Source organism: Oncorhynchus gorbuscha, linkage group LG06 (genome assembly GCF_021184085.1).
Source record: "Oncorhynchus gorbuscha isolate QuinsamMale2020 ecotype Even-year linkage group LG06, OgorEven_v1.0, whole genome shotgun sequence".
NCBI lineage: Eukaryota > Metazoa > Chordata > Actinopteri > Salmoniformes > Salmonidae > Oncorhynchus > Oncorhynchus gorbuscha.
Genome location: NC_060178.1, coordinates 77,861,491 through 77,874,349, shown reverse-complemented (window position 1 = coordinate 77,874,349; position 12,859 = coordinate 77,861,491). Strand labels below are relative to the sequence as shown.

The following is a 12,859-nucleotide window of genomic DNA, read 5'->3' as shown; positions in this document are numbered from 1 at the left end:
CAATGTGTTTAAGTAGTTCTGATTCATTGTTGTCTAACCATTTTTTTAAACTTCATTTTACATCCATCTTAAATCATTTGATCTCTATTTTCTGTGATGTCTGTCTGATATCTGTCTGTCTGATATCTGTCTATGATGTCTGTCTGTGATGTCTGTCTGATATCTGTCTGTCTGATAGATGTCTGTCTGTGATGTCTGTCTGTGGTGTCTGTCTGTGATGTCTGTCCGCCTGATATCTGTCTGTCTGATATCTGTCTGTCTATGATGTCTGCCTGGGATGTCTGTTGTGATGTCTGCCTGGGATGTCTGTCGTGATGTCTGTCTGGGTTGTCTGTCTCTCAGTTCTGTTTGTCTTTTCTGTCTGTCTGTCTCTGTCTGTCACTCTCATCATGAACATCACCACTCTCTTCCTCCATGTAACCTGTCATTTGTCTCTTGCACTTCTCCTCAGCCAAATATAAGTATAATGGATATGTCAGATCACGTAAGTGTGTTTCTCTGTCCCTCCCCATCCTTGCTTCTGCGACCACCCCCACCCAAACCCCACCTCGTGTTTAGACCTATAATACTGTAGTCCCCTCGCCATATCACCCCCCCCCCCCCTGAGTATTAATACAATGCTTTGTTTTGGTTTTTGTTCTCCCCTTCAGTTCTAGAACGCTAAGCTACCATCTTAAAGTCTCTGCTGTACATGATGTGAATTGATGCCGTGTTCCTTGACAATAATAACAGAGTTTGTCCACAGTGATGATGTGTAAATGAATCTCATGTCTGTCATTTTATAAGCCCCCCCCTTACTTTTTACATCAGAAATGCATAGATAATAACTATATTCTCACTAATTGACCTAGCCAATTCAGTACAAAACAGATTCCTCCCTAACTGTATAACATATGTCCTTTATATATACTGAACATACAGTATATTTGTAATAATTGATTTAAGATCCATGCTCTTGTTCTTGATGACGTTATGTTCAGACCAATACAGTTGTGTTTGTATTGTGCTGCGTCTAGCAGCAGAGGTCGCTACAACACCAGGGATAACGGGAAGTCAAAAAGAGACCGGCGTTCGGTTCAAAGCAGATTGCAATTTAGGTAAATCTCTCAGTATAAAGTATAGTATTGACCAAATGTACTCATTTCTGTCCTGTTTCATATAGATAATGTGAATGTTCCATGCTGTTTGTTTGTTATAACATTATTTTTCCGTTTTTTTATCCTACAGTTTAATAACCATTTCAGATGCTTACTGTATAATACACTGCTTTCTGTGTTTATCATAACTACAGAAGTACTGTATGATACCATAACAAAAATAGCTGTAATGATAATATTAATGCTAACAATATTATAAAATAATGTGAATAATACATAAATGCTAGTAATACAAACCATAATAATCCATAATGTCACATAGCAAAAATACCCCAAAATACTATGATACCAATGTACCGGTAACCCTAATATTAATACACACATCAAACTTAGCTCAGGTACAATACACGAACAATAATACCTTCAACAGTATTCTCCCTGCTGTCTTTTCCTATCTGTGATTTGCATAGGACCCTGATCGGGGCTTGCATACGTGATCGCCCCGTCTTGTGATTAGCATTTCTGGTAGGGACAGTTGCCGTCTGGGCTGTTCTGAGTGAACAGTGGACCTGCCAGGGTGTGTGAACGTGCTCTAATGCTGCGCGTGTTTGACAAGGGCCAGATGAATCCAGGAGCTATCGGTGGCGCGCCGTAAATCAAGGAGGCAGCTGACGGCTGGGATAAACCTCTGTTTAGCGCCCTGGGGGGGCCAAGACCACGACACATACAACAACCTAGCAACCTACTGTACCAACCGACTAACCAGCTCGAGGACAAGAGAACACTTCCCCTGCGCTCCTCCGCTTTGAAGACCAGCTATTCTGTTTCCCTCCCTTATCCTCCTTCCCTCTTTTCCTCCTTTCTTTTTTTGCTTTACTTTTGTACCTCTCCATTCTTTTCTTTTCCTCTCTTCTTTGTGTGTTCCGAGAATGCTAATAGAAATCATTCCACTGTGGTTTTAAAATGTGAATTCCCACCTACCAATACTGTAAGAGTATTATGGGGATACGTCCTCTACATTTGCCTATAGAGGGGTTTGGAAAGTAATTTGGCCTGACTATTTTCAGACAGTGTTACTGCTTTGTTCTAACACGCTGTGTAGTAAAATGGAATGAGAGGGAGAAAAAAAAGCAGAAACAGCTTTTAATTAATTCATGTTTATTAGGAATGGCAAAGGAAATGTCATATTGAACATTTTATTTTAAGCGTATGCCAAGTGCCTAAGTGGTGCTAAGTAAAAACCGAGGTGTCATCGTCAATTACCGAGAAAATGATGGCTGCTTTCATGGCACACATTCAGTCCCTTCTCAAGTCATCTTCAAGGGGGAAATAAATGGTCCAACAATGAAATTCACCTGAACTTTCCCCCTTAAAATATTTAGTGATTCATTCACATGCAGGGGAAATTATTAATAATTTATAGAAGATTGTTTTAATAATGATTTATTTTGTAACTGCGTATTAGCATGTTTACTGTACATGTTTTTTAAAAATAAGCAGAAATGTAATCCATAACATTTATCCTAAAATGATTATAATAACATCTAGATTTTTTTTAACACACAAGCTGCATTCAATTTAATATTTCACCGCACAAGATAAATTGTAAAGTAAATACCATTGCCATTCTATTTATCTAGGAACCTCATTCTCCCCAGCTTATCTTTTTCCTCTGCTTATTCTCCATTGTTTGACAGTGAAGGATGAAGTTAGATCATCTTTACAAAACCGATCGATAAAAATTGCCAACTGCACCTCGCCGCCCTCCACCATCACCTCTAATGCCATGCGCCCCCAAGCACTGCCTCGCCCCTCCCTCCACCAGGACCCCCCGGTCCCCCAGGGAGAGGTCACCGCCGTACCCCTCGTTAATAACCGTAAAGGAAGCCTGCTTCCTCCAGGGGTGGGTCTTGGGCCCCACGGGGGGTTCCGCATCAGTACCTCAGGCTCCGGCAGGGGTGACACGGCGGGCAGGGCCCTGGCTGAACAGAGCAGGCTGAGCCGGGCCCGCAGCCTGCCGGTGAAATACTTTACCACCCCAGTAACGCATCTCTGCACGGCCACAGCAGCAGGGCCTGTAGGTTGACCCCCTTATAGCAGGATGCATCAGTCCCTGTCAGTCCCTAACACCCTGTACTGTCACCCTGCGTCCGTCGCCTGCCTGCATGCAGGTTTCACTGAGCTGCTGCTAGTTGTAAATCCCACCACCGCTGGCACCACTGCTTCTGCTTTGCATGAAGGCAGCTCTCATACACTCACTAATGCAACACCCAGTGCTGTGTGTGTGTGGCTGCTATGTAGTAGGACTAGTGGATGTGTTTGGAGGGTTATTGGAACCTGGTGTAGTGATAGAACACCTAGTCATTAGTCCACCTGCAAATGAAGAAATGTATACAATCCGTTACTGTTTTATTACATTTTTATAAATGCCCTGAGAAGGTTGCATAGTTTTGATTGAATTGTTGTTATATTTAAGTGGTGTGGTGATGGGAAATTGAGCCAACAACAGTTTGCTGTATCAATCTCAGAGAGACTGTTGTGTAGATAGCAGTTTAGTTTTCAATGTACCGTAATGTCATTGGTACAGCAACAGTCACACACAAGCTGTGATCCCTATGGCTGCAGTGCAGAACATGTTGTTTCATTGTTGATTATCTCAGTGTTGTTGTTGTGCTTAAATCACACTCATTTTAACAGAACTGATCTGCCACAAGGCCAAGGACATGAAACTGTCTAGGCCCAGATATATGAGCCTTGCTGTATCCACTAATATAGAACAATAAGCCAACAAAGGGACATATTTTATTCTGTGATATTTTCACAAATTGGATTAGACTAGAGAGAGATGCATTTGTAAAGTGGAATGCGCTTTCTTGTGATATTAGCTATTCAGGATGTCCACATTTGCGAAGTGGAAATGTCAGAGAATGGCATTTTCTTAGGAGGCAAAGTCACATTTTTACCTTTTATTAGTGCAATTAGGGGAACGTCTAGAAGGGATGCTCAGACGGAAACGATGTCTCGTTGCTCGGAGCAGTCAGCGCTTGCAGCAACGCAGCATTGATTTGCATTAATATCATGCTGTGGTATTGATTTCTAACCAAAGCACTAATACAGGGTTTGAAGTGACAGTGGCTTTGGCATTTGTGTGCTGTGGATGAAAAGAGTGCCTGGGTGTCTGACTCTTAAAGCCGTTGGAATTCACAGACAGATGGTGGAAAAGATCAGACTGGTGTTAGCTAAACTGGAAGTCTTTAGTAGGTTACAGGATTTCTCTCTAGCTGTGCTCTTCTCTTAGTCTTCTGTTTGTCTGGGCTGGGAGAAAAGTTTTAATCTCCTGTAGAGTGAGGAATAGCTGAGAGGAAAATAAACTTCTATCAGATCAAGCTAATCTAAAACTTCACTGTGCTGCCTGACTTTATTGCGGTGGCCGGAGAGAAAGAATGATTAAATAAAAGTATTAATTTTAAAGCTTTGCTCAGCAAGTTTGTTTCTTAAGTATCTTTAAAACTTATGTTCATAATAATGCATACATCCTAGATTACTGAGTGTTTGTAAGTCATTTTCTTCAGATATTTATGCTATTTTAAAGTTCTATGGGTTGTTTTGACCTTCATCTAGCTACTATAATGCTTGGCTAATGCTAGGCTACTCAATCATGTCCTGTTTGGAGTGCTGGTTGGGCATGTGATTGGCTACTCTGGGATGCTCGTGCAGTCCTGATTGGCTGAGTGCTCGTGGCATGGAGCTTAGACCTATAGAAGAGCCATTGTGCTTTGTAGCTAGGGTTGGAAAATTGTGTTAACTATCCCAAAATTGGTAGGAGGATTCCAGATATATTTTTTATTCTCTCCTGATCCTGGGAATCTTCCGACCCAGGATTTCTGGAATACCTGGGAATTTGGGTATAGTTACTGGAATTTTAAAACCCTATCCATTTCTAGAGCTGGAATGATGAGGTGGGGGTCTGCCACATTAGTCATCCATTCAAAACAACCAAATTGCACACAGAACCATCCTCTCTCTCTCTCTCTCTCTCTCTCTCTCTCTCTCTGTCTGTCTGTCTGTCTGTCTGTCTGTCTGTCTGTCTGTCTGTCTGTCTGTCTGTCTGTCTGTCTGTCTGTCTGTCTGTCTGTCTGTCTGTCTGTCTGTCTGTCTGTCTGTCTGTCTGTCTGTCTGTCTGTCTGTCTGTCTGTCTGTCTGTCTGTCTGTCTGTCTGTCTGTCTGTCTCTGTCTCTGTCTCTGTCTCTGTCTCTGTCTCTGTCTCTGTCTCGGTCTCTCTGTCTCTCTCTGTGTCTGTCTCTCTGTCATTGCTTTTGTCCACTATGGCCTACTGACAATGACAGTCTGTCCTAGTCACATGGCCCATATTGGCTGGCCTTGGAAAGCATTGGCACACTGATGCAGACTGCTGTTGGTCCAACCACACGCAGACTAGACTGGATCCAAAGATTGCCACTGGATCTAAAGACATACTGGACATACTGGATCTAAAGTGATCCAGTCCTACTCTATAGAACCCAGTCCAGAGGAACAGAACCAAAGGGGTTGGGCTTTGGCGGAGTGAGCCGATGGCGAATTTGTCAGATCTTACTAGGTGGTTTTTCTCTTCGTGTTTTTTTTCTCCTGCGTTTCTCAATTTGACCTTTGTCTGCTACTAACTAATGTGTTTTCTTTCTGACGGTCTTCTCTCTGACTTTGACATGTTGTTGTTTTTCTATGATTTTTTATTGTTGTTGGTGTTTAGTTGTTTTGCTATGTTTGATTGATTGAGTGTTGGCTTTGGTGTTCTTTGCAGTGTCAGTTCTAGCTTACATTAACCTCCCCGTCTGTCCATAGCCTGACACTCTTTGCATGTGTTTGCAGTTGAAGATGAGCACCCGTCAACTCTGTCGCCCAAGAAAAAGCAGCGGAACGGAGGTATGCGAAACTCACCCAACAACTCGCCAAAAATGATGAGGTAAGACATTGATTTGATGCTTCAAACAGAAAGATAGAGAGGAAGTGTGAGGGTGGGGAAGCAGACAGAAAGATAGAGAGGAAGTGTGAGGGTGGGGAAGCAGACAGAAAGATAGAGAGGAAGTGTGAGGGTGGGGAAGCGGGGAACAAGTAAGGAGGAGAGTAAGAAAGTCAGAGTGAGAGGTGGGAGAAGACGAGACGGGTAAATGATGGTGGGATGGTTGGAGGAGGGGGCCAAAAGGGGGGGGGGGCAAGCGAATGATTGAGAGAGGAGAGGGGGAAGAAAGTGAGAGTGCGAAAAGGAGAGGACGGCTTGGGTGTTTAGACTGGCATGCTGTCAGACAGTGGGTAATGACAGAGCTGAAATATTTCTGTCATGAAAGACAGAGTCTGGAGGAGGAGGAGCTGTTTGAAAAGCAAATCCTCTGGCTTTAAAGTGTCATCTGTCACCCCTTCACCCCCCCCTCCAGTCCCGTCCACATGTAGTCCTTAAACAACGCTGGCACTAATGACACCAGCAACCAATCAGAGTCCTCCCTGTGGTTCCTCTGCCCCGGGGCAGTGGGATCTATTGTGGGAACCCTTACGACTACTGTTTCTGCTACTTAAGGCCATATGTGAGATGTATCTTCGCAATCAAAAATGAATTTGCAGTATTACCTTCCCTTTATCCTGTCCTCTGGAATTAAACTGCAGTTAATTGATTTTGAAAGATAAAAGGGTTTTGTTTTTTGTGCGGGAGGAGAGAGACAGCGGTAGGAACGCGACAGCGTGAAAATGCCCAGAGAGTGGAGGCTGTCCAATCGGGGTGGCAGGGTGGAAGCACAGTGGTGAAGATGGGAGAGAACAGGGTCACAGAGTACTTCCACTCCCTTTTAAATTAGTGATTGTTAGGCCCCTGTGTCTTATAAATATACAATAGACATCTCCTAATGGTGCTGTGTATTTTTTGTCATGCAAGTCACAAAATGTTTGGAGCTGAAGAGCATATATTTAAGGCATTATATACCATTCGATCTTGAAAAAACGTGTCTTCAAATGTATTAAAAGTACAATGAAATCATACATAGGGACACAGTCAAATATATGTGCTTTTCTCCATCGGATGACTGTTTCAGAACTATGTTTCACTCACAAGTGGGTGAAAAACATCCCTACAGCATGATGCTGCCACCACCGTAGGGTTGCTGCCAGGTTTCCTCCAGATGAGACGCTTGGCATTCAGGCCAAATAGTTCAATCTTGGTTTCATCAGACCAGAGAATCTTGTTCCTCTGGTCAGACCAGAGCATCTAAAGAGCCCTTCGGCAGACTCCATGCGGGCTGTCCATGTGCCTTTTACTGAGGAGTGACTTCTGTCTGGCCACTCTACCATGAAGGCCTGAGTGGTGGAGCGCTGCAGTGATAGTTGGGCTTCTGGAAGTTTCTCCCATCTCCACAGAGGAACTTTAGAACTCTGTCAGAGTGACCATCGGGTTCTTGGTCACCTCCCTGATCAAGGCCCTTTTCCCCCAATTGCTCAGTTTGGCCGGGCAGTCAAATCTAGGATGATTCTTGGTGGTTCCAAACTTCTTCCATTTAAGAATGATGGAGACCACTGTGTTCTTGGGGACCTTCAATGCTGCAGAAATCTTTTGGTACCCTTCCCCAGATCTGTGCCTCGAAACAATCCTGTCTCGGAGCTCTACGGACAATTCCTTCGACCTCATGGCTTGGTTTTTGCTCTGACATGCAGTGTCAACTGTGGGACCTTATATAGACAGGTGTGTGCTTTTCTAAATCATGTCCAATCAATTGAATTTACCAAAGGTGAACTCCAATCAAGTTGTAGAAACATCTCAAGGATGATCAATGAAAACAGGATGCACCTGAGCTCAATTTCGTGTCTCATAGCAAAGGGCCTGAATACTTATGTAAATACATTTTTTATACATTTGCAAACATTTCTAAAAACCTGTTTTCGCATGTCATTATGGGGTATTGTGTATAGATTGCTAAGGATTAAATATTTTTGTTATCAATTTTAGAGTAAGGCTGTAACGTAACAAAATGTGGAAAAAGTCAAGGGGTCTGAATACTTTCTGAATGCGCTGTATTTACATAATTTTTAAAAAAATGGTACCCGGCTACATTCAGACTAGCCTTGTGAGGCTTGTGGGAATTCTGGAGCAAAACATGTCCATGACCGTGAAAGTCTGGTCTTTCCACAGAGGGGTCATAATAGCTTGTAGGCCAAACCGTTTGGACGCTACAGACATTTTCAGGAGAAGACCTATTTTCATGATTTCTCATGGTCTGGCACCGCTCTAGCCCTGTCACCTTTCACCTCAGGTGCTGAAGGTCGACATCCCTGGCTTAAACTGACATATTTTGATGGGGATTTTTAAATGATGCTAATAAGATTTCAGCGGAGGCGCGGACATCGACCTTAGGGGGTTTAAAAAGAGGAAACTGATACAAACGAAAGAGAAATTGGCACGCTTCCAGCTAACTGCTAGTTTATATGGCTCCTTAGTTTTTGTTTCCTAACTTAAAGCAATAAACCTTCTCTCGTTCTCTCCTCTGCAGAGGAGATGGTCCCCGTTTTGCCATGTAATATATGCATCTCCGCTTTGATCTTACAGTGATAATAATTCTTGGGAGTTATTTACTTGGTTTTAAAAACGCTTCAAAGCGGTGTCAAAGTTGTCTCTGCTTTAGGGCTGCTTCTGTATTCTGCTGGCTCTTGGGTGCTGCGGATGACAGGTCCTCTGTTCTAGGTGTAGGCTTTTTCAAGTCATAGCCCTCAGCAAAACATCAAATTACCCAGTGCCGACCACAACGCCCACCTCCACAGCCCCCTCCCCCTCCCCCCAGCCCCTGTCAATATATGATACCATATATATTAAATAAGCTTTACAAGTTGGATTTTATGTGCAATGAAAAGTGATTGTTTGAGGTAGCCTTAGGGACACTTTACTCTACAAGCAAGGAGGGGAATAAAAGAGAGCGAGCTAGCGAGAGACTGAGAGAGCGTATACTATATCAAGTCTGGTTTTTACAGGACTTGCTGCCTGAAGGCCTTTGTAAATAAATAATGATCAACAGATTGGCTGTGGGTTTTTGAAAATCATGCCTTTGTCAGTTTGCATGATGGGTAGAATTTTCAAAGCGAGAGGCTGCCTTCATAGCCTGCTGGAGAGGGATTGGGGGAGCACACATCCCAAGCTAGCGACTGCAGAACGATGCACTGGAATAACTCAACTCTGTTTGAAATATACACTGAGGGAGAGAGAGAGAGGGCAATTTCTCTTCTGATATGGGCTGTCTCTTATTGCCTAGGCTACTGTACAGTCAGGCCTTTTCTTTAGAGAAGGCAATTAAATGCAAATACAGTGCCCTCTGTAATTATTGGGACATAAAAGCATTTTTTCCTCTTTTGTTTCTATACTCCAAATTTCAAATTTCAAATCAAACAATGATTATGAGGTTAAAGTGCAGATTGTCAGCTTTAATTTGAGGGTATTTTCATCCATATCGGGTGAAACGTTTAGAAATTACAACACTTTTTGTAAATAGTCCCTCCATTTTTGGGTACCAAAGGTATTGGGACAAATTCACTGTATTAAAGTAGTGAAACAGTATTTGGTCACGTATTCATAGCACGGAATGACTACATCAAACTTGTGACTACAAATCGTTGGATGCATTTCATTTGCTGTTTGTTTTGGTTGTGTTTCAGATTATTTTGTGCCCAATAGAAATTAATGGTAACTAATCTATTGTGTCATTTTGGAGTCATTTGTTTTTTGTAAATAGAAATACAATAAGTTTCTAAACACTTCCACAGTAATGTGGACGCTACCATGATTCCTCGGCCAACCGTGCTCCTGGACAAGAAGTCAGGACACACGTTAACCACTCGTATATACTCTGGTGGGGTCTGGCAGACACTAATGTCATATCTGTTAACGTCCAGTTCACCCTGGTTGATTCTATGGTAGGGTAGAGGACGGCGAGTAGAGGAGAGAGAGGAGAGAGAGAGAGAGGAGAGGAGAGCGAGTGGAGGAGGGGAGAAGATAGAGAGTGCAGAGGAAAGGAAATAGGAGAGGAGGGAGATGAGATGAGAGGAAGGGAGGTGAGGCAAGAGGAGGGTTACAGGGCTCTTGACAAACAGGAAGACAGACAGACACAGGCAGGCAGTCACACCGCTGACAGTTGTGTGAAAGATAGCTGTCTAAGGTAGTGGAGGAGGAGGTGCCTGCCTGCCTGCCTGCACTAGTCAGCCCCCACGTGCCCAGATTGAAGTGACAGGGGCTCATGGAGAGTGAGTGGTGCAACACGCGGCTCAGAATGAAATATTCAGCCCGGGTGTAAAAGCATTAAATGTTGTCAGAGTTATTAACACCTGCACCATACAGACAGAGAGCGATGGAGAGAGAGGAGGAGGGAGGTAGAGACAGAAAGAAGAAGGGAGAGACAGAAAGGAGGAGGGAGGGAGGGAGGGAGGGAGGAGGGAGGGAGGGAGGGAGGGAGGGAGGGAGGGAGGGAGGGAGGGAGGGAGGGAGGGAGGGAGGGAGGGAGGGAGGGAGGGAGGGAGGGAGGGAGGGAGGGAGGGAGGGAGGGAGGGACAGAAAGAAGGAGGGAGAGACAGAAAGAAGGAGGGAGAGAGAGAAATAGGAGGGAGGGAGGGAGGGAGGGAGGGAGGGAGGGAGGGAGGGAGGGAGGGGGGAGGGAGGGAGGAGGTGAGAGAGGAAGAAGGAGTGAGAAGGAAGGAGTGCGAGGGAGAGAAGGAGGGAGTGAGGGGGAGAGAGAGAAGGAGCGAGTTGGGGGAGAAGGAGAGAGAGAGAGAGAGAGAGAAGGAGGGAGTGAGAGGGAGAGAAGGTGGGTGTGAGGGGAGAGAAGGATGGAGTGAGATGGAGGGAGAGGAGAGGGCGATAAGGAGGGAGTGAGGGGAGAGGAGATGAAGTGAGGGGGGAGGAGGGGAGAGAGGAGATGGGAAAGAGAGTGGAGGGATTGAGGGGGAGAGGAGGGAGTGAGTGAGGTGGGAGAAAGAGGGAGGGGAGGGATTGAGGGAGAGAGAGGAGGGAATGAGGGAGAGAGAGAGAGAGAAGGAGAGTGTGAGGGAGTGAGAGAGAAGGAGGGAGGGAGAGAGAGGAGGGAGAGAGGAGTGAGGGGGAGAGAAGGGAGTGAGGGGGAGAGAGGAGAGAGTGAGGGGGAGAGAAGGAGGGAGTGAGGGAAAGAAAGAGAGGGGATGGAGTGAATGAGGGAGAGGAAGAAAGAGAGGAGGGAGGGAGGGAGAGAAATAGAGAGGAGGGAGTGAGGGGAGAGAAGGAAGGAGGGAGGGAGGGAGAGAGAGAAGGAAGGAAGGAGGAGAGAGAGGAGGAGGGAGTGTGGGAGAGAGAATGAGAGCAAAGGAGGGAGAGGGAGAGAGTGAGGGAGAGAGTGAGGGAGAGAGTGAGGGAAAGATTGAGAGCCGGAGGGAGAAAATGAGAGAGAGATGGAGGGAACTAATTGACACATCTTTCATGTGATATGTCTTGCAATGTAATGAACAGAGAGAGTGTGATTGAGATGTGCTGTTTTCTCACACTTTATGCCAATGTCACCCTCATAAAGAAGCAAAATATGAGTCTTTCCACGAAATACTGATTTTTTTTGTTGAATCTCTTTGATATTTTAGGTAGAAATTGTGCATTTCATTTTGAATTTTAAAAGCATGTTATATTAAATGAATGCCCTTTAATTTTGACACAAAACATTCAATAAATTCGACTTTTATATAAGTAAAGATTTGCTTAAGTTCCAAAATTCAACATTTTGACATGTCGCTTCGTGCAGCCTCTGTGACATCTAGGAAGATTTTAACCCACTTAACCCAAACATTTCTCCATGTTTTTACCATCATTATGAAGCCCTAGTTATTTTGTAGCTTTAACAACGTCATTTATGAAGATTATTATTTATTATTAGTGATTAATTTACGTCTGTCCCTAAATTTAAGGTCAACCCTGTTGCGTGAACTGAATTGTTGTTGTAATATGGTGAAACTATTTATTTTTTAAAATATTTTTTATTTTGAACAGAAGCATTGAAACAAAATGCAGTGTTAAAGCAGGTGAGCTGGTTGTACTCTTTTTTTTGTGCACTTTTTCTGGTGGAAAACTGAACGGCTTTTATGAAGTTGAACATTTGCTCTTCATGACAGAATGTTCAAATTAGGTGAAATAAAACAATTGGTGGAATGGCCCAGATAATGTATGACGCTATTTCCTACCCTGGTTTGAATTCATAAAAAAGTAGTCTGACAACCACATAGGAAATATTTGCCAGTTTTTTTCTATATATACAGTTAGGACATCCTTAGTGTTCTAACTTGTTCTTGTGTGCTTTACAATAACTATTGCAGACGATGGCTTTGTGAACATGTAAGGGTTTTTGAGGTGATACTGACAGAGAGAGAGCTATTTCCCTGTAGCCCCCTGGTAGACACTAGACAGACAGAAGCCTTTGTAGTCTGGCCCCTGGCTATCAGCTCAAAGCTACACTCTCTGACCGAGTGTTTCTCAATCCAGTCCTGGGAGACCCCCATGGGGTGCACATTTTTGTTCTATCCCAGCACTAACACGGGTGATTTAATTACTGTAAGTAGCCTAGGTCACCAAGCCATTGATTAGTAGAATCAGGTGTGTTGGTGCCTGGAGAAAATAAAAGTGCCTATACACCAATTCAAAATCCTCCCTTTTCTATTCAGTCAGAATGGATCGCATTCAGAGAAAGGCCATTCCTCTGTCCTAGAAACCCTTTTAGAGGACATCCCAGATC

At 44.0% G+C, this 12,859-nt stretch overlaps 1 protein-coding gene across 14 annotated transcripts in view; it reads left to right on the top strand.

The window, feature by feature from the left end:
• Positions 1 to 12,859, top strand: part of LOC124038361 (calcium-activated potassium channel subunit alpha-1) — a 201,661-nt gene that overhangs the window by 157,179 nt on the left and 31,623 nt on the right. For all 14 annotated transcript variants that reach the window (XM_046354162.1, XM_046354157.1, XM_046354151.1 and 11 more), the window contains one exon: positions 5,964 to 6,057. In XM_046354162.1, coding sequence (XP_046210118.1) covers positions 5,964 to 6,057 — 94 coding nt within the window. The remainder of the gene's footprint in view (positions 1 to 5,963; positions 6,058 to 12,859) is intronic.